At 35.9% G+C, this 26,551-nt stretch overlaps 1 protein-coding gene across 1 annotated transcript in view; it reads left to right on the top strand.

The window, feature by feature from the left end:
* Positions 1–26,551, top strand: part of SPATA17 (spermatogenesis associated 17) — a gene marked incomplete at both ends in the record, with an annotated part of 181,017 nt that overhangs the window by 32,118 nt on the left and 122,348 nt on the right. The window contains 2 exons of the mRNA XM_079698193.1: positions 11,614–11,664; positions 21,279–21,382. Of these exons, the coding sequence (XP_079554319.1) occupies positions 11,614–11,664; positions 21,279–21,382 (155 nt within the window). The remainder of the gene's footprint in view (positions 1–11,613; positions 11,665–21,278; positions 21,383–26,551) is intronic.

The raw sequence follows: 26,551 nt of genomic DNA, 5'->3' as shown, positions 1-26,551 counted from the left end.
AGGAAAAGATCTGTAAAAAATACAAACACATGGAGGCTAAACAATACACTACTCAAAAACGAAGTGATCACTGAAGAAATCAAAGAGGAAATTAAGAAATACCTAGAAACAAATGACAATGGAGACACGACGACCCAAAACCTATGGGACGCAGCAAAAGCAGTTCTAAGGGGGAAGTTTATAGCAATACAATCCCACCTTAAGAAACAGGAAACATTTTGAATAAACAACCTGACCCTGCACCTAAAGCAATTAGAGAAAGAAGAACAAAAAACCCCCAAAATTAGCAGAAGGAAAGAAATCATAAAGATCAGATCAGAAATAAATGAAAAAGAAATGAAGGAAACAATAGCAAAGATCAAACAAACTAAAAGCTGGTTCTTTGAGAAGATAAACAAAATTGACAAACCATTAGCCAGACTCATCAAGAAAAGAAGGGAGAAGACTCAAATCAGTAGAATTAGAAATGAAAAAGGAGAAGTAACAACTGACAGTGCAGAAATACAAAAGATCATGAGAGATTACTATAAGCAACTCTATGCCAATAAAATGGACAACCTGGAAGAAATGGACAAATTCTTAGAAATGCACAACCTACCAAGACTGACTCAGGAAGAAATAGAAAATATGAATAGACCAATCACAAGCACTGAAATTGAAACTGTGATTAAAAATCTTCCATCAAACAAAAGCCCAGGACCAGATGGCTTCACAGGCGAATTCTATCAAACATTTAGAGAAGAGCTAACACCCATCCTTCTCAAACTCTTCCAAGCAATATCAGAGGAAGGAACACTCCCAAACTCATTCTACGAGGCCACCATCACCTTGATACCAAAACCAGGCAAGGATGTCACAAAGAAAGAAAACTACAGGCCAATATCACTGATGAACATAGATGCAAAAATCCTCAACAAAATACTAGCAAACAGAATGCAACAGCACATTAAAAGGATCATACACCATGATCAAGTGGGGTTTATTCCAGGAATGCAAGGATTCTTCAATATACGCAAATCAATCAATGTGATACACCATATTAACAAGTTGAAGAAGAAAAACCATATGATCATCTCAATAGATGCAGAGAAAGCTTTCGACAAAATTCAACACCCATTTATGATAAAAACGCTGCAGAAAGTAGGCATAGAGGGAACTTTCCTCAACGTAATAAAGGCCATATATGACAAACCCACAGCCAACATTGTCCTCAATGGTGAAAAACTGAAACCATTTCCACTAAGATCAGGAACAAGACAAGGCTGCCCACTCTCACCACTCTTATTCAACCTAGTTTTGGAAGTTTTAGCCACAGCAATCAGAGAAGAAAAGGAAATAAAAGGAATCCAAATTGGAAAAGAAGAAGTAAAGCTGTCACTGTTTGCAGATGACATGATACAATACATAGAGAATCCTAAAGATGCTACCAGAAAACACCTAGAGCTAATCAATGAATTTCGTAAAGTAGCAGGATACAAAATTAATGTACAGAAATCTCTGGCATTCCTGTACACTAATGATGAAAAATCTGAAAATGAAATCAAGAAAACACTCCCATTTACCATTGCAACAAAAAGAATAAAATATCTCGGAATAAACCTACCTAAGGAGACAAAAGACCTGTATGCAGAAAATTATAAGACACTGATGAAAGAAATTAAAGATGATACAAATAGATGGAGAGATATACCATGCTCCTGGATTGGAAGAATCAATATTGTGAAAATGACTCTACTACCCAAAGCAATCTACAGATTCAATGCAATCCCTATCAAACTACCACTGGCATTTTTCACAGAACTAGAACAAAAAATTTCAAAATTTGTTTGGAAAAACAAAAGACCCCGAATAGCCAAAGCAATCTTGAGAACGAAAAACGGAGCTGGAGGAATCAGGCTCCCTGACTTCAGACTATACTACAAAGCTACAGTAATTAAGACAGTGTGGTACTGGCATAAAAACAGAAAGATAGATCAGTGGATCAGGATAGAAAGCCCAGAGATAAACCCACGCACATATGGCGAACTTATCTTTGATAAAGGAGGCAGGAATGTACAGTGGAGAAAGGACAGCCTCTTCAATAAGTGGTGCTGGGAAAACTGGACAGGGACATGTAAAAGTATGAGATTAGATCATTCCCTAACACCATACACAAAAATAAGCTCAAAATGGATTAAAGACCTAAATGTAAGGCCAGAAACTATCAAACTCTTAGAGGAAAACATAGGTAGAACACTCTATGACATAAATCACAGCAAGATCCTTTTGGACCCACCTCCTAGAGAAATGGAACTAAAAACAAAGATAAACAAATGGGACCTAATGAAACTTCAAAGCTTTTGCACAGCAAAGGAAACCATAAACAAGACCAAAAGACAACCCTCAGAATGGGAGAAAATATTTGCAAATGAAGCAACTGACAAAGGATTAATCTCCAAAATTTATAAACAGCTCATGCAGCTCAATAGCAAAAAAACAAACAACCCAATCCAAAAATGGGCAGAAGACTTAAATAGGCATTTCTCCAAAGAAGATATACAGACTGCCAACAAACACATGAAAGAATGCTCAACATCATTAATCATTAGAGAAATGCAAATCAAAACTACAATGAGATATCATCTCACACCAGTCAGAATGGCCATCATCAAGAAATCTAGAAACAATAAATGTTGGAGAGGGTGTGGAGAAAAGGGAACACTCTTGCACTGCTGGTGGGAATGTGAATTGGTACAGCCACTATGGAGAACAGTATGGAGGTTCCTTAAAAAACTAAAAATAGAACTACCATATGACCCAGCAATCCCACTACTAGGCATATACCCTGAGAAAACCATAATTCAAAAAGAGACATGTACCAAAATGTTCATTGCAGCTCTATTCACAATAGCCCGGAGCTGGAAACAACCTAAGTGTCCATCATCGGATGAATGGATAAAGAAGATGTGGCACATATATACAATGGAATATTACTCAGCCATAAAAAGAAACGAAACTGAGCTATTTGTAATGAGGTGGATAGACCTAGAGTCTGTCATACAGAGTGAAGTAAGTCAGAAAGAGAAAGACAAATACTGTATGCTAACACATATATATGGAATAAAAAAAAAAAAATGTCATGAAGAACCTAGGGGTAAAATGGGAATAAAGACACAGACCTACTTGAGAATGGACTTGAGGATATGGGAGGGGGAAGGGTAAGCTGTGACAAAGGGAAAGAGAGGCATGGACATATATACTCTACCAAACGTAAGGTAGATAGATAGTGGGAAGCAGCCGCAGAGCACAGGGAGATCAGCTCGGTGCTTTGTGACCGCCTGGAGGGGTGGGATGGGGAGGGTGGGAGGGAGGGAGATGCATGAGGGAAGGGATGTGGGAACAGATGTATATGTATGACTGATTCACTTTGTTATAAAGCAGAAACTAATAAAAAAAAGAAAAAAAAAAAAAGTTACTCCCCCCACCAAACACACACAGGCAAGTAATAAGCACTCAGTTGAGAAGTTAATGTTATCTCCAAAAGTCTAAGAGGTGAGACTTGCACTGAACCTTGGGGCATCAGTAGATTGTAGCCTGGGGAGAGGGAAGGCCATTTTGGTTAGAAACAGTGTGAATGAAGGTCTGAAACTGGGAATGAGCATGGTGTAACAGGAAATGGTGAGGATGTCGATCTAGATAGAGTATTTGAGGAAGGAGCTGAATGTGACTTTAATAAAATAACTTCCTACATTTTTAAAGGACTTTCTTGTTTAAACACATGTTTTACATTCATTGTTTCATATTTTCCAGTAACAGTCTGTCAAGTAGAACATGCAGGTGTTTTATCTTCATTTTATAGGTGGAGACATAGAGGCTCAGGGTGATTAGATGATGGGCCTAAGGTTCTCAGTTCCTGATCCCTGCAGATCCATATGCTAAGTACCTACTAAAAGTCTTCTCTGGAGGTCCCTCAGATACCCCCAACCTGCTCCTCCTTCTGTATTTCTTTATTCAGGTAAATAGTACAACCATTTAGCTGGAAATCCACAGTCATCCTTGACTCCCCACCACCTTCTTTTCCCCACCCTCTCTCTCTTATCAGTCATCAAATACTTTGCATTGTCCCTCAGGAAATCTCTTGACTCCAACCTAAACTTGATCATTTCACTCCCAGGCCCACCGTCCTCACTGTAGGATACAGCACAAAATTCATACTCTTCAACATGACATGTCACGTTTTCATAGTCTCAGGATTGCTTATCTAACCTCACTTCTTGCTAAACCTGTATAAACATACTCTGGACACGTTAAACCACTTTCCATGATATATCAAGATACGCCATGCCCTACAGGGTTTTGCAGATGCTGTTTACTCTGCCTGGAATGCCATTCTTCACTCTGACCTGCCTCCCATTGGTCTGAATCTCTATTCATCCTTCAAGACTTTACTTCCGGATTAACCTTCCGCATCTCCTGAGGCTGAGTATAGAATGGTAGGAGACTGCAGATATTAGCTGTGCCTTCCTCATGCTTTACTGCTGTAGGTGTTTGTGTCACTGTGACCCATTTGTTTATTTACATCTCTTATTTGACTGGGAGCTCCTGAGATGCAATGACTATTCTATTTATTATATCTTAAATGATCACAGTAAATGTCACATAGAAAGCCTGTAGAATTTTTGCTAACTGGATAAATTAATAACTCACCGGGATATAAGTTGGAAGACTTCGCTATGGTCAGCCTAGCTGGTAGATTGGTATCCATGTGTGCCAAAAATTCTTCCCTACCCGCCTCCTCATAAAAGAATGATTCCTCCCCATCTCATTGATTTTGGGCTAAGCCATGTGTTGTGGGCCATAGCCACAGGGAAACTTAGCCCACGTGTAATGTGAGTAAGAAATAAACTTTTTGTTTTATAAGCTAGTAAGATAGCTGCATTTTTATCTCAGCAAAGCTGATTAATGGTTGTGATGACAACAAAAGCATGGATGTTGATAAGAAAACATTCTGAATGGGACACTCAGTGAAGCTTTTACAAAAAGATGTTGTGAGATTTTGAGTTTGTGATGATGTTAGGACACCTCCATGTGGTGGTGTCTTGTACAGCGATTTTGCTATCTCTCCGAAGAGTGTCTGGCACATTATAATTAGCACTGAACAAAAGCTTATTAAAGAGGACTTTTAGATGAAGAGTCAGAGCTGGAGATAAAGGTTTTAGAGCCATCATTATAAGATGGCAGGATTTTCTACCTGATGGAAAAGTATCTGAACAGTAGAGCAGAGGGCCAAGGATTGAGGCTTGTGGAATGCATTAGTAGTAGGATTTAGTCAGAGGAAGGGAGTTATAGGTAAATAAACGAAAAACAGAGACACAATATCACAGGAAGCACAGGAGAAAACTTAGAAAACTTGGAGTTATCAACAGTCTCACGTGTGGCAAAGGTCAAACAAAGGGAACTGTGGAAAGTCAGAAGTCCTAGGATCTCTTTAGATAAATTCTATATTTTTAGACAGCCTCCGTCAAAATTCTACTATACCAGAATATTTCTATCCAGCTTTTAAATAATTCTCACAGCAACACCAGTCAACTTATCCAGTCCTATAGTGTTATGCGTTCTCCACCATGGTCCCCTCACTAACCCACGATAACAGAGCCAATCCAGTTTTCTTTTCTGATTTGATTCTTTTTTGCTTCCTGGATGACTATTGTTTTTCTTTATTTTAATTTTCAACGTCCATTCAGGTCTTCCTGCTGACTTTCATGCTGCCGTATCTGGCAACATAACCCAAATTTGTCCATCGTAGGGACCGAGGACTGTTGATTCGCAACCTCAAAAACCTTTCCCTGTTAGTGAGGATGTGCTCTGATTCTTCTTTTTTATAACAGTGGATTTCTAGTCAGCTGGTGTGTGTGTTCAGTGCACGTGCACCCCAGACCTGCTGAATTCCTGCTATGATTTTACTGCAACCTGCGCTTCCCATTGGATACTCAAATGGTCCTACTGTTTTGGTCCCCTTCTTGTTTTCAACTGTATAATGTTCTATATAGCTTGTCCTTACCACTTTTTGCTTTATTTCATAAATGGTGAAGTGAAAATAGTTATTTCTGTAGGCGATAGTACCAGAAAAATGTTCAAATATTTCATCTGCCTCTTTTGGAAAACTAACACTTTGAGCGTTACCTGAGTGAATTCATCAATATAACCTAATAGCACAGCTGTATGCATCTTGTTATCCTTTTCAATTTCCCCATTATATAGTTTATATGATGTTTAATATCAAGTACACTATTTTTAGTCACCACACTCTGAGAGCGGCTACCCTGATATATGTGATTAATTCTATATGCATTATTGTGAAAAAAAATATATAACTGTAGTTCTAAACAGCTCAATGTTATGTTTTTAAATTGAGATCATTTGGTGAATAACATATATATGGCACCACATTAACAGAACTTGGTTAAAACTTTTTGTTAAAGTATATTAATAGCCTCTGGTAGAACTGATTAATTTATAAAGATAATTTTCATTAAAAATAGATTATTCTTCAAATTATAAAAATAATTTATTGCTGAAAAGGCTCACAGTACTTATATACTGCTTATCATTTTACTGCTCTTCTCACAAAGTTTTCATGTTTGATTAGTATTTGAAAGAGTAACAATGGAAAGAAATTCTATTAACTTTAAATGGAACAAAGGATATCATCTGCTATCAAATTCCATTTTGCATTGTCATGATAAACACCAACAGGTTTGTTTTTGAATGGATAGTAAAAATACATAAAATATCAGTCATTATTTTTAAAACTGATGAGATTGACATGGTTGCTTGTACGGACATTTTTATTTCTCTTCATTAGATAAATGAATGTTCCTTCTATAGCCCAACTCTTTTTATAAATCTCTTTATAAGGCTTCCAAATCAGTTATATGTTAATGAGGCAACATTTATCACTCTTTAGTGTTAGAGCAGAAAACTGAAACATAATCTATTTTTTCCCCTCAGGATCTGGCATTTTAAATAAATACCAAAGGCTGGATAACTTAAGACTCTGACTTTTCTAATATAAATTTAAAACTTTACTAACATATTTTCATTATAATAATATGATTTAGATTTAGTTTACTTGCTTTTAAAGATACATTAATAATAATGGTGAAAAATAATATAATTGGCTTTTAATTTTGTGTGTGTGTGGAAGACGGAAGGTTATTTTAACAATCAGATGTTGATAACGACCAGATTGGTATCAGTTGCCAGTGAACAAGGCAAAGCATATGCACAAAATACTCACGATTATTTGATAATAAATCATTTTAATGATCATACTCAAAATTATGAAATGAGGATGGCACTGATGTGGAAAATAACAAAGGCACAGGCTCCCCAGATCTGTTATCCATATGTGCCTGGCTTCTAGAGTTTCCAGAGTCATCACTTTAATGCAAATATTTCTTCTGTATTGCCCAGTCTAGCAAATAAAGCCAGTTGATCTGGTCAAGTTCATATAGATGTATTACTCAAATTTATTATAAATATGTATTACTTTAAATGTTCTGTTTTTGAAAATGATTGACCGTTTGAAACTCAGGTTTTCTTGGTTTCCAACCTAAATGCTCAACAATAATGGAAAGATTAGTTAATTTATGATATGTTCATTAGCAAACTATCAATGTAGCCATTGTATATAAACATGTGAAGAAGGAACTTGAAACTGAGAAGGACATACCTGTACTAGATCTGTCTACTAGGTGGAAAAGTCTTTAATAGAAATTAAGCCATCAGGGATTTAAGGAGAAGGATTAGCAATCTGAGTTTAAGACTTAAGAGGAGAAACTAGTTCACAGGGTCTGGAACATGGCTATGGGAAGTGGATGTCATTGTGACTGGGAAAGGCAGGCAATAGTGAGAGCAGGTAATTGAGTGTGTTGTACATGTGAATTTGAAAAGCCTTAAGATATGGCAGGAGTTGTGGTGAAGAATAAGACCTTTAGCTTGGTGTCAAAACGTTTAGAGCATGTTACTGGAGTAGGTCAGGGGAGGCAAGGAGGGGAAAGGAGGAGAGTGTACCTAGAGACCTGAGGACGGGTGACAACACCAAAAAGGGAGAGAGAGTGTTAAATGTGAAAAGCTTGAGAGTAAATAGTGAGGTTTTTTGTTCTTTGGGTTTTTGTCGTGGTAGTTTTTGTTGCTTCTAAAGGAGTACTTCCTACTGGTTTGAAATGGTTTGAAAGTATCCACTGGAGCCGAGAGAATGCCAGCAGCTTCTTCCAGTTGCTGGTGCTTAGTGTTTAGTGTCTCCTGCTGTTCTCACAACATTTATAGGAAAAAGGTGGTTTCTCCTATAAATGTTTGTGAGAACAGCAGGAGACAGAGGATTTGGACAGCTAGAAAAGGATGATAAGACGTTTTAGGCAAAGGGAATAGTAGGAGCACGGACGTGAAGAAGAAAAGATAATAATTTGATCAGATTGAGGTTTAAAGGAGCGGCGTGGTGGGAGATGATCGGAGAACAAAATTGGGACCTGGTGCGGTGAGCTTTGAATATCACTTGACCTCTAAGAGAGTGGCTCTAACCTATCCCCACCCCTGCCCCTGCACTGTAATTCACCTGGTAGAAAAAACGGAAACTCATACACGAGACATGCTCCCATCGATATCACGGTTCAATCCCATTGAATACCAGCCCTGTCCAAAAGGTCCACATGGATACTGACCCCTCAGAAAACCGATTTTAAAAGAAATACAACTTCCAGAAAAAATTTCAGAAGCCTTCTGAAAATTGAGCTAGGTGACACGACAAGGGCCATATGGCGAACAAGTGGTTTATTTAGTGTTCAAATGCAGTTTTTCATCCCAGGAATTCTTCCTACTCTATTTGTTGTAAATGCAACATATCAATTCTGTTTATCTTTCTCTCCCTCTTTTCTTTCTCCCCCTCCCTCTCTTTTCCCCCTCCTTCATTTAGTCAATAAATAGTTGGGAAACATCTATAATTGAACATCATGTTTTCATTACATTGAAACTATCATCTTTTATGCTTGATTTTCACCTCAGATCTTTAGTCTTCCTCTTTAAAATAGACTTATGATACCTTAATGATAAAATAAGAAATAATATATAGTAAGGAAAATTTGGGGATTTTTCTCTGCTGATGAATTACTATAGTCTGTCATTCTTGGATATGTTATCAGTATTTAGTAGCTGTGAAATATTTGCTTATCCAACTCCATGGAATGGAAAAAAAAAACTTTTAGGACAGAATCCTGGAAAATAATATTAAGAACAAGGGTTTTTGTATGAATTATAATTTAACTACTCATGTAACCAAAACAACAAATATTAGTATAACAAATAATCATCACTGCTCAGAATAGAAATATAGAGACTTAGTATTTTACAAAATTTCAAAGTGTCTAATGTGTCTCATAGATAGCTTATGGAAATGCATGATTCACATTCACAAATGATTTTTTAGTGTTTTTTAAAATTGTGGTAAAATATATATAGCATAAAATTGATCATTTTGACTATTTTTAACTGTACTGTTCAGTGACATTAAGTACATTCACATTGTTATGCAAGTATTACCATTAACAATCTCCAAAACTTTTCCATCATCTTAAAGGGAAACTCTGTACCCACTAAACACTAGCTCCTCCTTTTCCCCCAGTGCCTTGTAACTACTATTCTACTTTTTGTCTCTGTGAATTCGACTAATCCAGGTACCTCATATAAGTGGATCATACAATGTTTTCTCAGACGTTTTTGTGGTACTTTCAGATCTGGGCTATAGAATTGAGAGTCAATGTAACATCCGTCTGTGCTTCACATGAGAATGATAACCTGGAATCAAAGTGCTTTCCCACCTTTTAACTATAAAATTCAAAATTCTTAGGCTCAAACCTATATCTCTTCTTTGTTCAGAATAAAATTTAACCTCTTATACCTTTTGGAATTTTACTTATAATTAAATCACATACTTTTAGCCACAAAATGTATAACAGTGATAATCCCTTTCCTAATGACCATCAGCTATGTCCCAAGCACCTTAAATACCTTATCTCATTTTATTCTTCACAAGAACTCCATGGAGTATGTGATATCCCATTTTGTAAGGCTAGAAATCAAGACTGGGAGACTTCAAGTAACTTGTTCAAGCCGCACAGCTGGTAAGAGCAATGTCAGGACCTGAACTCAGGTCTGTGGCTTGAAAGCTCGCTAATGCTCACTGCTGCTGACTGAACAGCAATATGAAAAAAGATAAGAAACAGTATCTTTTTCTGAACCCAACTTTCTCAAATATATAATTTCCAATATGTTTCTTCTGTGTAAAAATATTTAATGGTTATATTTGCCTTGAAGAAATACTCTAAGTAAATATTTTAAGTTGACCTCAAACACCAAGAATTATGCCTTGCTTGCCATAATGAAGAAAGAGAATTTAAAATGAAGTGACATCATTGTGTTCATTTGTAAATAACATATTGCAGCCAACTGTTTACTAACTGCTCAGACTGTTGATAACTAATCCAGCCCTGCTGCTCTCCACAGCCAATTTGCTTTGGATCAGATCAGGCAATTCAAACAATACTAATTACAGTGAAACCCTTTTATATGAATTCCTGTTTGTTGCAGGGAAGAAAACCCCTATATAAAAGGCTAAGGCACTTATCTCTGATTTTTGCTGAAACATAACACCTATTACCTAAGTTCAAGTTTATATTAGTCTGATGAGTTTTGACTGAATAAAATGGATAAAGTTGTATTTTGTGTGGGAAAAATATGTATTTCAATGTTTATTTTACTGTCATGAATTATGTTAATTGTATCTTTTTAATTGAAAGAGCAGATGTGGAAGTTTTATTTAAAGCAATATTTTCATTGAAATAAGCTATGTTGCTAAATGATTATTTACTGTCACAGAGATTCGTGCATTAAAAGACAAATGTGTGTCTACTAGAAAGAAACCAAGTCTGTAGGAAGTCTTCATTATGTCAGGGGATTTGCTGTAACATGATATCATTGTATTTATGATTTTTATGGTGTTAAAATGAATATTAAGTGAAACAAAATTCCCAAGTATTACTCAGGAGGCAGCTAAGTACATAACATTTTGTACAGATGGTTGGAAGGCACAATTTTGCTCCATCACTGCATCCATATCCTTGAACGATTTCGACTGAGGACAGCATTTCTTTGAATTTTTCATTAAACCAGACGTCTTGAAATATGAATTCCTTTTATGTTTCTGTGAGTTTTGGCTAAAAGAACCCCAGTGAATAAATCATACAATACTACATGTCACCAGCACTTGTGAATATTTCTGCTTTGTTATTCTATTCTCAGTAGAGCACCATTGATTATCAAACTCAGCGGAGAGCATTTTATGGTCATATATCTCCATTAGCTCCTAGTTTGACTACCATAGATTTTTCTGGTTAAGCCTGCATTATGCATTAGGAAGCCTATCTCTTCAGTACAAAGTTTGATTTCATTTTTCTAAGCATAGAACTCTTATTATGTATTATGTATAAAGATTCTTATCTTTTATATGTAAAAATAGGCTGCACTGTCTTTGTGTAAAACTAAAATATATGCCATCTTTTTTTTTTTCTCGATTCACAGTTAGCATATTACACTATGAAGATGAATCTCTACAATGCAATGGCTGTCAGGGTAAATATTTCTTCACTTGTTAAACAAATGAAAAGTCAATTGTGCCCTGAATTCGCTTTTAATAAAATGAGCAAACCAGAATAATGCAAATTTGATTGATATGCTAATGGTAAAGAGAGAAAAGAGTACCTAGTTAAAAAGTTAGTTGTACTAAATAGTCTTGGCAGTGTTAAAAATTAGAGTAAAATGTAAGACATGTAATTATCAATGCTTATGTTTTAGAATGTTAAATATCTCTGAGCCATGACTAGAGAAAGACTGTAAATATTAATGAAGCAATGTATTAGTTTCCATATGTCACATAAAATATTGTGATAAATAGATGAGCATGGTTCTGGAATATAAGATTCCTGCCCAATACAAATCAATTAGAAATTATTCATATGATTTCACAGTAATAAAGTCAGTTTCCAGCTTAGAAATTTTATTTCTATCATTTCTGTGTTCACTTTTATGTGTTATTTGCCTAATAGGAAGCTGAATTTAGTGATTATGAGGCTTCCTTGGTTTCTGCTGAGATTTGGGGAAGAGCCACGACAAAAGTATAATTTCTTTTGTATCAAACAATATGATTTTAGCTTAATTGTGAAGCTATTATAAATGGGAAAATTACTTAAGTGAATTTCATTAACGTCCTTAAAACCTATGTTTTAATGTTACCCTATTATATTCTCTCTCATTAATCTATTAATTCTTGCTTCTGCTAATAACGAATTTTATTTTGGGTGAAGAAAGATAGTAAAATACCTTCTGAAAGTCCTGTGTTGAACTAAGGCAAGTTGAATTAACATTATTTTGCTGACTTACACTGCTTTGGGAAGGGACTTTCCTATGCAGATGTGAGTGTGTTGGAGCCCAGCCCAGGGCAGATCTCTAGTATCTGTCCACCTCTCGGTGGTTCTCTAGTGTAAGGGAAAAAAAGAGGAGGAAGAAGTAGATCTTTTTTGCTTCTTTTCCAGAGGCAGATACTCCAGATGCACTGGTCTATATTTACCTTTCTTAGAAATCCAGTAATATAAGAAAATAATGTGGCTTTCCTCTTTTAACGGGAATGCGTGAGTCTGGGAATTTAGGAGATTCTGATTCTCTGTACAGCTCTGCCAAAGACTTAACCTCTGAGCCTAAAACAGTATTAGATTTTTTTCTTTTCTGCATGCCCTTTGTCAGATACGTCTGCAAAGTAAAAAACAATAGATGATGGTGGACCTAAAGCAGTTGATGGCGGGAGGCTTAGACGTCCCCATAGATCATCATAGGTCACCAAGGGAGACAGAGGCATAGGAGTCAGGGTTAGAAAAATGCATTTTCTTGTTTATTATTTTGCCCCCAATTTTGTATTGAATTCTGATCTGGCTTGAATCATTAAGATTCCTTTTACCTTGACTGGGCATATCTAAGAAATTCATATCAAACCAAGCCATTCAGAAGGCAGTGTTTTTGACTTATTCTAACATAATACTAAAAGCTACATTTCCTAACGTTACTGAAACAAACTTGGGTCCTCTTGCCCATGCACAGTAAAGCCAATCTTCTGACACCGGGTTGTGGTGAAGGAAAGTGGAGCATTTATTGCAGGCACCAAGCAAGGGTTCCTGGTAGCTAGTGCTTAAAAGGCCCGAACTCCCTGAAGGCTTTCAGGGAAAGGTTTTTAAAGACAGGGTGAGGGAGGGGCATTGTGTGGTGTGTGATCAGCTCGTAAACATTCTTCCGATTGGTTGGTGGTGAGGTCATCAGGAGTCAACATCATCAACCTTCTGGTTCCAACCGGCCTGGGGTCTCCATGCTTGTGGGCAACATACAGTTAACTTCTTCTGCTTGGTGGTGGTTTCAGTATCTGAAGCCACCAAACTGTGCTCTGAAAATTTGTCTCTGCGGGAATGAGAGGCTGAAGAGACCAATGTGTGGTCCACATACCTTCATGGCATACACATCTGAAGATAACAACCCTAGCTTGATACCAGCAGCTGAAGTTTTACTTCTACTAGCCACAACTCTTGTCTTTTCAGTTTTTAAGCTATGAAGTAACTTTGCTCAAAAGAGCTACCCTTTAAGTGATTAAAATGTGGGTGGCAGTGAGTGTACAGGTGGAAGAATTTCTAGGAGTAACAGATAACTACCAGAAATCTATATGGCCAGTAATATTCAGACAGATATATTTTTATATATTCACCTAAATCATACAGTAGAAAATAAAAAACTTTTGTCTTACTCTGCCTCATACACTGAGTCAATTGCAAATTATGTATTTGACTATTGACTCCTAGCATGACAAGTTATATTCAATTGTCAAAGAGGCTAGTGGAGCATTTCTGAAAAGAGAAGGAATATAAAATTTTCATTTGTAGCTAATCCATTCCTAAATAGATGTCACTTTTTTATAATGAAGAATAAATTATATGTATGTGATTATTTAATGTCATAGATATTCATATCTTGATTTGCTGCTTTTATTTCTTAAAAGGTCACCTTTTCTCTAAAGATTTTAGCATCCCCCTACCCGTGTAGAATTGATCACTCTCCTTTTTTTAATGTCCCTATTTTACCATCAACATACTTCTGTTGTAGAACCTGTAACAATTTATTATCCTTACTAATTTACATGCCTGTGTCCACCCCCCACCCCCAAACACTGTAAGTCTCTTGGGGCCCAGATCCTATCTTCTTAGGCTTTGTATCTACAGTTCCTGGCTTATACTAGGTTGTTAAATAAATGTCCCTGAATAAATCAATGAACGTTGGCTCGTGCTTTTTAAAACAAGGAGTAAAAAAGTTGTTTGTTTTAAATATTCTTTGTTTAGGTCCCTTGGCAGCCTTGATGGAAATTATTTAAGCCTTTGCTGGTAGATCTTTAAGGCTTTTTTGAGTGCCCGACTAGGCTAGGTGGTGTGGATAAACTGGACATGAGAAGGTAATATTTGGTCAGTGCAGTTCATTTGTGAATGGAAGACCTCATGAGCTTTGTGACGTTGCCAAAGTGTTATAAAAGGTACAGGCTTGAAGGAGGCTTGCTATGATATCAGCTGCTGTCAGAACCCACAGTGTGCCTGTACAAAACCCCTGCGACTGATTTGCAGCTAGGCCAGTGACAGTCAATTAATACAGCAATAAATTGCTCAGTAAATTTTTATCTTAGCTCCTGGGGCCCTATTCCTCCCGTTTCTCCATGCGACACATTATTGCCTTTTTGGTCTTTAATTTGAATTCACTCCAGATTAGGGTTCTGCTTTTCCTCCAGCATCTTGGCTGCTGCTCTGTGGATCTCATTTAAATTTGGCCTCCAAATTTTTTTTTCAGTTCTCACTCTTTGAACAGCTTTTAGTATCTTATACAAATGTCACGAGTTGATTCATCTACTCAACTTCTTTCTCTCCCTGTTCCATCTAGATGTACGACTGTGTTTCTTTTTACAGCCTGACACAGAACTGACCCTCCATTTCTGATGCTAGTGAGCATCTACTTAAGCACTTGGGTGTCACTTCAGACCCTCCAAACACAGGGCTTGTTTTCTAATAATATAAAGCTGAAAGGCAAAATTACTTTATGTATAGAAAGCCCATTTATAAATATCCACAGGTAGCAAAAAAAATGCAGTTTAGTGGAATTATTTCATCCATCCTAAGGTCTTTTACTTTTTCCTTTTCTCCAGTACTTTGATTCATAGTTCTCGACATTTAGGATTTGTTTTTTCTTTATGGCTTTTGTTTACTGGCTGACCCCAGCCAGGATGAAGCCTATTGTATGGAGTGGCACATGTCTTATATCTAATTCTTCCATTTCTAGGGATACGTCCATTCAGCCTCAACTGTGCCTTTGAGGCCCCCATTTCCCCAATAGAATGGTTCCAGATTCTCATATTTACTACCCAAGCTTGAATGGCTATAGCTGGTAGATACCTGAGTATACCTTAGTCAAACCAACTGCCAGTGAGAGCTATATGTCTCTGAGGCATATATGCAAGAACAAGATTGCAATACCACGTAACTCCAAATCTTGGTAAGTCAGAAACATTGGTAAACAATAATGATAACAGTTAGCAATTGCATAGCAGTTACCACTCTCCAGGCACCATTCTAAATATTTTAAATATTTTAACTGTTGTCTGACATGAGCAGCTCTCTGAGGTAGGTATCATTATGATTCCAATTTGACAGATGAGAAAATGGAACCGCAGAAAGGTATCTTGCCCAAGGTCACATAGCTAGTAAGTGACAGTGTTAGGAATTGAACCCAAGAGGTCTGGTACCCACATTCCTGTTATTTCTGGCCACGTATAGACTTGCCTTTACTTCTAGTCTTCTCCTTTCTTCAAAAATCTGGATGAGAGCAACTATATGAACCCTTGACTGAGCTGTTAGGGAAATTTTATTGCTTACACTCTGGTTTTCTTGGTTGCCTGACCCCATGACCCTGGTAATTCATGAGCATTCTTACTGGTAGTACATTTCACTCAGGGAATTCTAAATTTAGTAATAATTTGTTGAAAACCAAATTGAGACATCCCAATTCAGTGTCACATGCTTCCCCTTGTAGGCAGAATTGGATGGCTTAGGATGAAAAACGTCACCTTATAAATGAATGTTTGAGCTGTGGTCTTCACATATTGCTATTGTTAGCATCTGGATTTGTCATTTGTCATAACCTCAGGTAAAACACCGTTCTTGCTACAATTTTAAATGGATTTTTGTATAGGATGTAGCAAACGATGAAAGAGAATCTGTCATTTCTTTCCTGTATGGAGTACAAGGTACAGATCACATAGATTTTTGTGATCCAAAAATTTGAATTTGGTTGTATTTGAACCTCCGCCATACCTGTTTTGGACCCTGAAAAATTAGTGGAAAGAAAAGAGGACTCTAACTTTGTTAAAACTTTAGAAGCCCCACCAAATAGTTCCTAGGACTGCTGTTTTCCAACTGTGGATCTCTCCCTTTATAAATTAACTCTTAGAATATACTGGTCTTCAATAAAGTCAACTTAATGAGGATATATAATCTGGCACAGACTTTGGAAGTTAACAAAGGTAAACTCTCTAAGCATTACTGATTCCTTGCAATTCCTTTGAAAAACCTCCTTTGGGTCATCTCACACATCTTGAATCCTAACTGGAACAATGTCATATGAATGCAGATTTCAAGAAGTGCTAATGTGTAGTATCTTGGAGATCTCTCTTGAAAAATATGTTCCATCAGACTTTTTCCTTTCATTTTCAAAGATCTATGAGGAATGAAAAATGGTAATAATCTAAAACTTAGAGAGTTTTAAAGAGCTGCAGATGTAATTAATTGTTTAAGGTAGAATTTCTTTTACCCTGGAAACCTTGTCCACGTTATTGATCAATCACATATACTTTCTCAATGGTATTCATGGGTGTCTCAACCGATCCTTTATTGTTGCAGTTATTTTAAATGATTTAACTTGAAATTAGTGCCCCAAGACATTTTAGTTCAGATAGAAATCCTCACTTAAAGGAAAATAAGGACTATAATAACAAGAGGACCACTAGAGTAACATATAAATATATATATATATATATATAACATATATAACATATATATAGGTATGTTTTCGACATGATAATGTAGTGGCATTGAGAATGAAAACTTTGATATTACTAGTTTTAAACACCCTATCTTTGAAAATTTAGTAAACCCACTTTTCTGTGCTCACTGTATGGTCTTCTAGAATGTTGAACATTCTAATAAGTAAAAGTATAATTATGATGTGCCCTATTTATATGCTCTCATATACATTTAGAGCATTAGTCCTGGGAAGGGTATCATCAGTGAATTTGTCTTTCATGTTTTAATTTTAATTTTAGGTGCCAAAACATTTTTTCTCTCTTTTGGTAACATTAAGATTACTATGAATTTTGAGGAATAGTAATAAACCCAATGGAGGGAAAATCTCTTCTATGAACAGATGGCTTTTGATATATCAAGGTTTTGCCATTTATTTTAGTGCTTAAAATAAACATTATTTATAAGACCACTTACATTTTGATGTTACTTAATGAGGAATATGCATCATTGATTTGACTAGCTTAAGAGGTCATTTAGAACTTGCCCGTTAACAAGCTGTAATCTGCTGAGCACGCAATGACTTTGTTTAAAATTATCTATTCAGAGCTGATCAATGACAATAATTGTTTTATACCAATCACTTCTGAAAGTTGCTAATTACTTTGAAGGACATGAATACTAGCCCGTTTTTGGAAGTCGTAACCCACTCACCTTAAAGTTATCAAAAGTCATTTTGTTATCAAAAGTCATTTTGCCTCTTGAAAGTACTTTGTTTTTAAAAAATTAAGTTTATTCACTAGTACTGAGATATCAACAGGAAACATAGGCAAAATTTAAGATGTCATTTGTTCCTAGAACAGGAAGTATGGTAGAATCTCAGCTATTTGTATCTTATATCAATTAGATATTGGTTAAACTGGGCTCCCTATAATGTAAGAAAATGGTGTCTTTTATATTAAAGAGGATTGCACACACTCTTTCTCTTTATACAGTACAACCCTCAGATGTTTTAGTGGAAAAAGCCTGGGCTTTGGAATAAGACAGAGCTGGGTTTGTATCCTGGCTCTGTCATTTACTCTTTTACTGGTATTGCTGTGACCTTAATTAAGTTATTAACCTCAGTTTCTTCATTGTTAACATGGAGATCATGCCCTCTTCACAAGGTTACCATGAGGATTAAAGCAGTTAACCTAATACCTGGCACATTCATGGAGTTCAGTAAATTTTAGATTCTTTACTTCACTGGATGGCGGCATCTTCACCCACTCACATGCCCAGCTTCTTCCAGCTGTTTTCACTCACTCACCTCTAACAAAGGCATTGAAAGGTTGGTTATTATACTTCAGTGTGGATGAGTTTTAATTTTTTATCTTAACCATCCCTTAACCTGTTATGAGCTTTAATACCCAGTTGTGAATACAAGGATTTTTCTTGGAAAGGAATCATAGCATGCTTTTGGGTAGATGTTTAAGGAGTTGGTGCATTAGAGGACTGTCTGAGAGCTTAATGGTGGACTCTGAGCGTGTGGTTAGTGCTGTTTCTTTAGTTGCTCAGTGTGGAGTGGGAAGGAGCCCATGCCATTGGCCTCTGTTAGTTCCCTTCCTACTGGCACAGATTTTTCAGCCAGTTTCACAGTTTGCCCTTTCAACTTCTTTTCTCCAAGTGGCCATCCCCACTACTCTGCCATGACCTAATCATAAACCACCATCCTCCGTCTTTCCTTCTCAGTACTTCAGCATGCACCTTTTATGTTTTCTGACTCATTTAATCTTATTTTATTTAAAATTCAGTGGTGTTTTCATGTAACAGGTAGTCCATCCCTTAACAGTATTTGATATCCTAATATTTTCCCATGCTTCCTGAGTCACTTCTATTGCCGATGATGGATTTTCTATCAGTAGTTTTGTTTACAACTGTTCCTGTTTTTAATACAATTAGTACTGTATATGCAATAAAAGTAAGCTGAAATTCATGTGAAGCCATCCAACCAGCTGTATGACCCAAGGCATTTATTTAAGCTCTCTAAGTGTCAATTTCCTCTTTTATCAAAGAAGGCTAATAATAATCTCTACCTCAGAATGATACTGTAATGATTAAATAAGCCAGGAAAATAGTCATTATTCACATGTATAATTTATATATATATACATATTACAATTGGTTATTCTTTTTCATTAGGAAAATGGTTTTTGTATCAATTCCTCCTCTTTCTTTGCCAGCCATAATATGGTTTTAGTCAAATTAGAGGGAGGTAGTTTCTAAACTGAGTATAGAACTTTAGAAAAATTAATTTTTCTTTATTAAAATAATTAAGCTCTAAATTAAGATCATTTGAAAAATATTTAGAAAGACACATTCTATAACATCGTTACACTCGCTTGTTATTCTACTTAGTTTTACTTTGCAGAATTAATTTCTCTGATTTAATTTTTCTTATAATAAGAACAGTAAGGTAAGTGGTTTTGCATAACTTCAGTTATTTTAGTCATTTTCATACTGGGAGGTTGACTGAAACATTTCTTCAAAGTCTTCACATTTAATATTTCAGATTGTAAAATACCTTTTAAATGGCCATATTTTACAACAGAGAAAAATAAGGGCTCATAATTCAAGTAAAATATTTTTCCTGTTTATTCTTATAGATCCAGCATTCAAGGTTATAAAAATTTTAAACTCAGTATATTTAGTAAAAAAATCATAGGCTTTTGGGATAAAACCCAATGGACTGAGGCTCATTCTCTTATTAATTACTTTTTCCTATGAAAAAATAAATTTTAAAGATTTGTGTTCCTAGCCTAGCTAACTTTGAAAAACATTGGAAGGACTTCATATCCAAAAAAAGAATTGTTCATAGTATGTGAATAATTCATAAATATATGGAAACTGCTGGAAAATTTTAGAGAATGAAGTTAAGTCTTTATGCAAGGCTAAGTTAACATTTTTTTTGCAATTTTTTCTATTTCTTCTTCTTCTACTCCTTTAAAGAAGTTGAGTTTTTTTTTTGGTTTTCCACAAAATTAGGATTTATACATTATAATTTTTGTTTTGAGTTTTTCTAATAGAGGTTGTATTAGCAAAAATAGAGCTTAAAGAGATTGATTCTTCTTATGATTACTGGGGCTTTTAAGGCATCTAGTAGCTCACTTAAGTATGTTTTCTTAGACACCAACACTCCTCTCATCTCAAAAAAGAAAAAAAGATACTTTCAACAGAAATATTTGTTCATTGAAAATTGCAGTTCACTTTGTTCACAGTTCTATATTGCAATGGTTTAGAGAATGGGCCCCCTGAGTCCTAATTTGATTCCTGAATCCATCACTAATAGCTGAATAATTACGGGAAAATTGAATAACTTCTCTTTTCAGCAGTTTTCTCATCTGTAAATATCTCATAGAAATGTTCTAATGGTTAAATGCGTCCATACAAACAAAACCCTTAGAATAGCGCCTCACACATAATAAGAGCTCAATAAATGTTACCTACTGTTATTATTAAAGAAGTATTAAAATGTCATGATGAAGGTACAAGACAACATTTTGTTTAAAGATTTTGATAGCACTGAATTTAAAAAGCCCATTAAAGGGAGTTCCTTAGCAGTCCAGTGGTTAAGACTCGGTGGTTTCTCTGCCATGGCCCTGGGTTCAATCCCTGGTCAGGGAACTAAGATCCTGTAAGCTGCATGGTGTGGCCCAAAAAAAAGTCCATTAAAAACATTGATTTCAATGAGATGAAATACAATCTTCAAGCCCATTGGTTATGAAAAACAAAAAATCTGTTTGGTCAGGAAGCGGAAGAGGTAGGAATTGGTAAAGCAAATTTTTGATCTTTCAATAGTTAATTTCACATTTAGTATTTGTAAAACAATGATAAATATTATAAAAAATTACAGTAACCTAGAGTATATTTTTGTCTTTATAATGTTTTATAATAAATCTATGAGTACAACCTATATTTGCAACTGTTATATTAGCGGAAAAGCCTAAGATGTTATTTGATAGGAGTCATCATCCATCATTACCTTGATTTTGAAGAATTATTAATGTTTTCACTAAAAATGTTCACTGGCATATTTCATCTTTTTATTTGATTCAATAGATTCAGAGGCGATGGCGAGGCTATAAGATTCGGAAATACTGCTTTAATTATTTTTATTTGAAGGAGTACCTGAAAGCTGTTTCACAGACCAATGATGCAGTTAGGTGAGTAGTATAATCACTAGCCTACTCGTCACAACTTTAGAAAGGTTACTCCATAGATGTTGATCATTATCAGACTTAGGAATACTTTCTAAAACTAAGTGATATTTTAGGCAGAAATTTATTGATAAGATAGAGATATCTGATTCTCTTTAACAATTTGAGGCTGTTGTATTTTTAAATATCTTGTACTCTTGACTGTAAATTAGATTATTCATGTGTGTAGTAGGCCTAACTTGACACTATGCAAATAGCTTAGTTTCAGTAAAATTGCCTCATTTTGAGTTGGATTTATCTATAAAAGGATTACATAGATGAAGGCTTAAGTATGACAATCCTCAGAACATGTTCATCAGCAAGAACTTGCCTCTCAATGAAGAAAACATTATGAAACACATTAAAATTACTGTCGGTTTTTATTTCTGTAAACACATAGAAAGATAACACCTGGATTTAGGCCTTAGGGTGATGTCTTCTGTAGATTTAAAGTTATTGCAGCACTATTCATTCAGCTTTACCAAAGCTCTATGTACTAAGTTTTCATATTACTTCAAAAATAGCTAGTCTTGGGCTTCCCTGGTGGCACAGTGGTTGAGAGTCCGCCTGCTGATGCAGGGGACACGGGTTCGTGCCCCGGTCCGGGAAGATCCCACATGCCGTGGAGCAGCTGGGCCCGTGAGCCATGGCCACTGAGACTGCACGTCCGGAGCCTGTGCTCCACAACGGGAGAGGCCACAACAGTGAGAGGCCCGCGTAACGCAAAAAAAAAAAAAAAGACAGTGTTGGGGAAGGGCTAGGGCTGTGCTCTGGGGGTGGTAGGAACATGGTGCATGGAACATGATGGAAGGATTGGCTAGGGATAAATCCAGCAGGGACCATAAACATACCAGGGCATTTTGGACCATATTAAAGCTTGGAGTGGACTTCCTTTTTAAGGAGAGCAGTGACATGATTACACCTATGTTTTGGCATGCATGTTCAATTGCATTTTTCATAATAGTTATATTTAAATAGTCTGATAAATTAAAAAAATATCTATTAGGGTATTAATTTTGCTGAAATAAAGTGTTTTCTTCTTTCTCATGGAAGAATATGCAACAGATTTGTTTGGATTGTTTCTTCATGTTTCTTTATCCTATTTTCCATTGAAAGTCATTGGAATCAGGACTCTAGTTACCTTTTCCTTCATAACAAATTCCACCCAAAGCAGCTTAAAACAATACCTACTTATTATCTCATCATTTTATCTATCAGGAATCTGGGAGGGCTTTGCTCTGTGCCTGGGCCAAGGTCTCTCATGAGGTTGCCATCTGGCTCTTGGCCAGAGCTGCCGTCTCATATGGAGGCTCAACTGGGGGAAGATCCACTTCTAAGCTCACTCACATCGGCCTCAATTTCTCCGGCCATTGGCCACTGGCATACCTCAGTTTCTTGCCACGTGGACCTCTCCATAGGACAGCTTATAACATGGAAATTGTCTTCCCTCAGAGCAACTGAACTAGAGAACAGGAGAAAACATCCAAGATGGAAGCCATATCCTTTTGGTAACCTAATATCAGAAGTGACATCTTATCACTTTTGCTGTATCCTCTTCATTTAAAGCAAGAGACTAGGTTCATCCCACACTCAAAGGGGAGGATCACACAAGGGGATGACTTCTGGAGTGAGGATCGTTGGAGTTCACCTTAGAGGATACTTTCCATGTACAGTGACTTGCATATAGTATTTGTTCAATAAGCATGCTGATTTTCAGCATTTGCCTAGGACGAAGTTACATTACATTAACTTAAGACAATTTTTTTAACATCTTTATTGGAGTATAATTGCTTTACAATGGTGTGTTAGTTTCTGCTTTATAACAAAGTGAATCAGCTATACATATACACATATCCCCATATCTCCTCCCTCTTGCGTCTCCCTCCCACCCTCCATATCCCACCTCTCTAGGTGGTCACAAAGCACCGAGCTGATCTCCCTGTGCTATGCGGCTGCTTCCCACCAGCTATCTATTTTACATTTGGTAGTATTTATAAGCCCATGCCACTCTCTCACTTCGTCCCAGCTTACCCTTCCCCCTCCCCGTGTCCTCAAAAAAAAAAAAAAATGGTTCTGAAGAACCTAGGGGCAGGACAGGCATAAAGATGCAGATGTAGAGAAAGGCAATATTTTTATGTGATGTCTTTTCAAGATCATGTTTCAAACTTTAATATTGTATCAAAGCAATTATGATGTATCCTAATTACTTCTACCAACAAGCATTAAAATGTATAGTTTCTGGATTTCAAAGAACATGAAAGATCTAGTGCATTCCTCTGTCTTTGGACAGGATAAAATCATTTACAGAAAATAAATTAGTAAAATATATTTTATATCAGAATACATTTTGCACTTGAATTGTGTTGCACAATTCAAGGCCAGACAACACTGGGCTTAACTTTAGCTTATCTGCTCTTTCGTTAATAGAAATAGTTTATCTATTCTATAGTTAATAGTAAAATACTATATATATATATATATATATATATATATATATATATATATACACACAAGAATATATTCTTTAACCAAGAGTGGACTTATCACAAAGATAAATGGAATTGATTAATTTAAGGCTGAGTTTGCATTTGGTAGACAAGTTTCTTTGTAATATCTAGCTTGATATGCAAAAATTGCCCCAGGTTATGAATGAGAAAATTATATAATGAAATTAAAAATTAGCTACACAGTTATAGATTAGTAGCTTTAATAAAACATTATTAGCTTGAAGTGCAGAAAACTGACTTTTTTTGGGGACAGAAATTCAAGCTAAAAGTAATATATTCCCTCAAGTTCAATGCTTCAGTGTAGCTGTTGGTTAATTGTGCATAACAATAGGTCTGTTTTGAGTGTAAATTTGTCATTCATCAAAGCAAATTAGTTTTTCAGCATGTTGATTTTGTGTAGCCCTGGTTTGGCTAGAAAGATTTTTCTGGGTATAATTCTTTACCTATCTTTGCATACATCAGTAAAGTTTTTTTTAAAGGATCTATTTGTTTGTTTTGTTTTTTCTGTAACAGCTTTATTGAGATGTAATTCACATACCATACAGTTTATCCATTTAAAATGTACAATTCTGTGGAGGTTAGCGTCGATATATTCACAAAGCTGTACAACCATTGCCACAATCAATTTAAAACATTTTCATCAACATGAAAAGAAATCCTATACCCTTTCCAGTCACTCCCCCACCCCTACCATTCTTCCCATTCCTGCCCAGTCCTAGGCAACCCCTAATCTACTTTCTGTCTCTAGATTTGCCTATTCTGGACATTGCAAATAAATTGAATCTTATAATATGTGATCTTTTGTGACTGATTTCTTTCCCCTAGCCCGATGTTTTCAAGGTTTATCCATTTTGTAGCATATATTAGTGCTATATTCCTTTTTCCTACCAATTAATATTCCATTTTATGGATAAGCCACATGTTATTTATCTATTTACCAGGTGATGAACATTTGAGTTGTTTCTGCTTTTTGACTATTATGAACGATGGTGCTATGAACACTCATGGACAAGTTTTTGTGTGGCCGTATGTTTTCATTTCTCTTGGTTACATCATGAAAGCTTTAAGCTAACAAATTCAAGAAGGAGTGGTGAAGAGCACTAACTTTGGACTCAGATCAACGTGGATTAAAATCATGGTTCTGCCACTCTCTAGTTTTGTAACCATGAACTAGTTACTTAATCTTTCAGAAAATAGGGTTCTTTATCTGTACACTTTGGAGCAGCAATATTTACTTTGCAGAATTTTTGTGAGGCATGCAGTATAGGAAACATTGAGCATATAACTGACATTCTTCAAATAGCAGCTATTACTATCATGGACAAGATAGAGAAAACGGGAGCCAATATTTGTAAATATATACCTCCCAATGATATTACAGAATTAACATTCAGTTTTATATGAGGCTATTTTTAATTCAAAGTAAGCAAACAGATATAAAATTTCATGAATTAGGTTGTATATATATATGTTTTTAGTTTATAGAAACATTAATTGCCAAGTACAATATAAGTCGTCAGTATTTTGTGACATTAAACCATGTCTAAAAACTGTCTTTCAGAGAGCTCGAAGGAAAAGCAAAGAATAGAACATAGTACAAAGTTGGGAAAGAGACAATCAATGAAAACACAAACTTAGAGTTTTCTTTTTTAATTTAGAATTCTTTTACCATTTTATGGTAAAGAAGAATATATATCAACATAACACATGCATATTGTTAAATATATTACCTATTAACAAATGTTTTATATCAGATAAAAGAATCGCCTAACCACATTATTTTACCCAGTCCCTAATGGTTACCACTTTCTTCCCCTTAGCTATTTCTTCTTCTTCTTTTATTTTTTTATAAATTTATTTATTTATTTATTTTTAGCTGCATTGGGCCTTCGTTGCTGCGTGTGGGCTTTCTCTAGTTGTGGCGAGCGGGGGCTACTCTTCGTTGCGGTGCATGGGCTTCATTGCGGTGACTTATTCTCCTGTTGCGGAGCACAGACTCTAGGCGCATGGGCTTCAGTGGTTGAGGCACGTGAGCTCAGTAGTTGTGGCTCACGGGCTATAGAATGCAGGGTCAGTAGTTGTGATGCACGGGTTTAGTTGCTTTGCAGCATGTGGGATTTTCCCAGACCAGGGCACGAACCCGTGTCCTCTGCATTGGCAGGCAGATTCTTAACCACTGTGCCACCAGGGAAGTCCTGCTATTTCTTCTTGTACTCACTGAATGTTTCTAAACTATATGCTGATCTGATATTGCCTGATTTTACACCTCAGATCTTTTAAATTAGTTGTATGTAATATGGTAGAGGAGGATTTATCTCTCTTATACTTCTCATCTCCACTGTATCTCTTTTTAGATGAATCTATATCAGTATTTACATTTTTGTGATTATGGAAGTAGGGTTCTTTACAAAAGTAATTAATGTAGGATGAGTATATTCCTTTTTTGGTTAATTTCTATCTTCCTTATTTTTTCCTCTTGTCTTATATGCAAATCTTCCAGTTATTCTATATTAGTAGGAAATCCAATTAAGTCCTCCTTTCCTCTGGAGCATGCCCTGTTTGGCCTCCCCTTCATCCTGCTCCAAACAAACTGCGTTGTCTCTAGACACAATAAAGATTTCTTCTTGAG

This window comes from Hyperoodon ampullatus (assembly GCF_949752795.1).
Source record: "Hyperoodon ampullatus genome assembly, chromosome: 2".
In the NCBI taxonomy this organism is placed as follows: domain Eukaryota; kingdom Metazoa; phylum Chordata; class Mammalia; order Artiodactyla; family Ziphiidae; genus Hyperoodon; species Hyperoodon ampullatus.
This window is presented reverse-complemented; position numbering and strand designations above follow the sequence as displayed.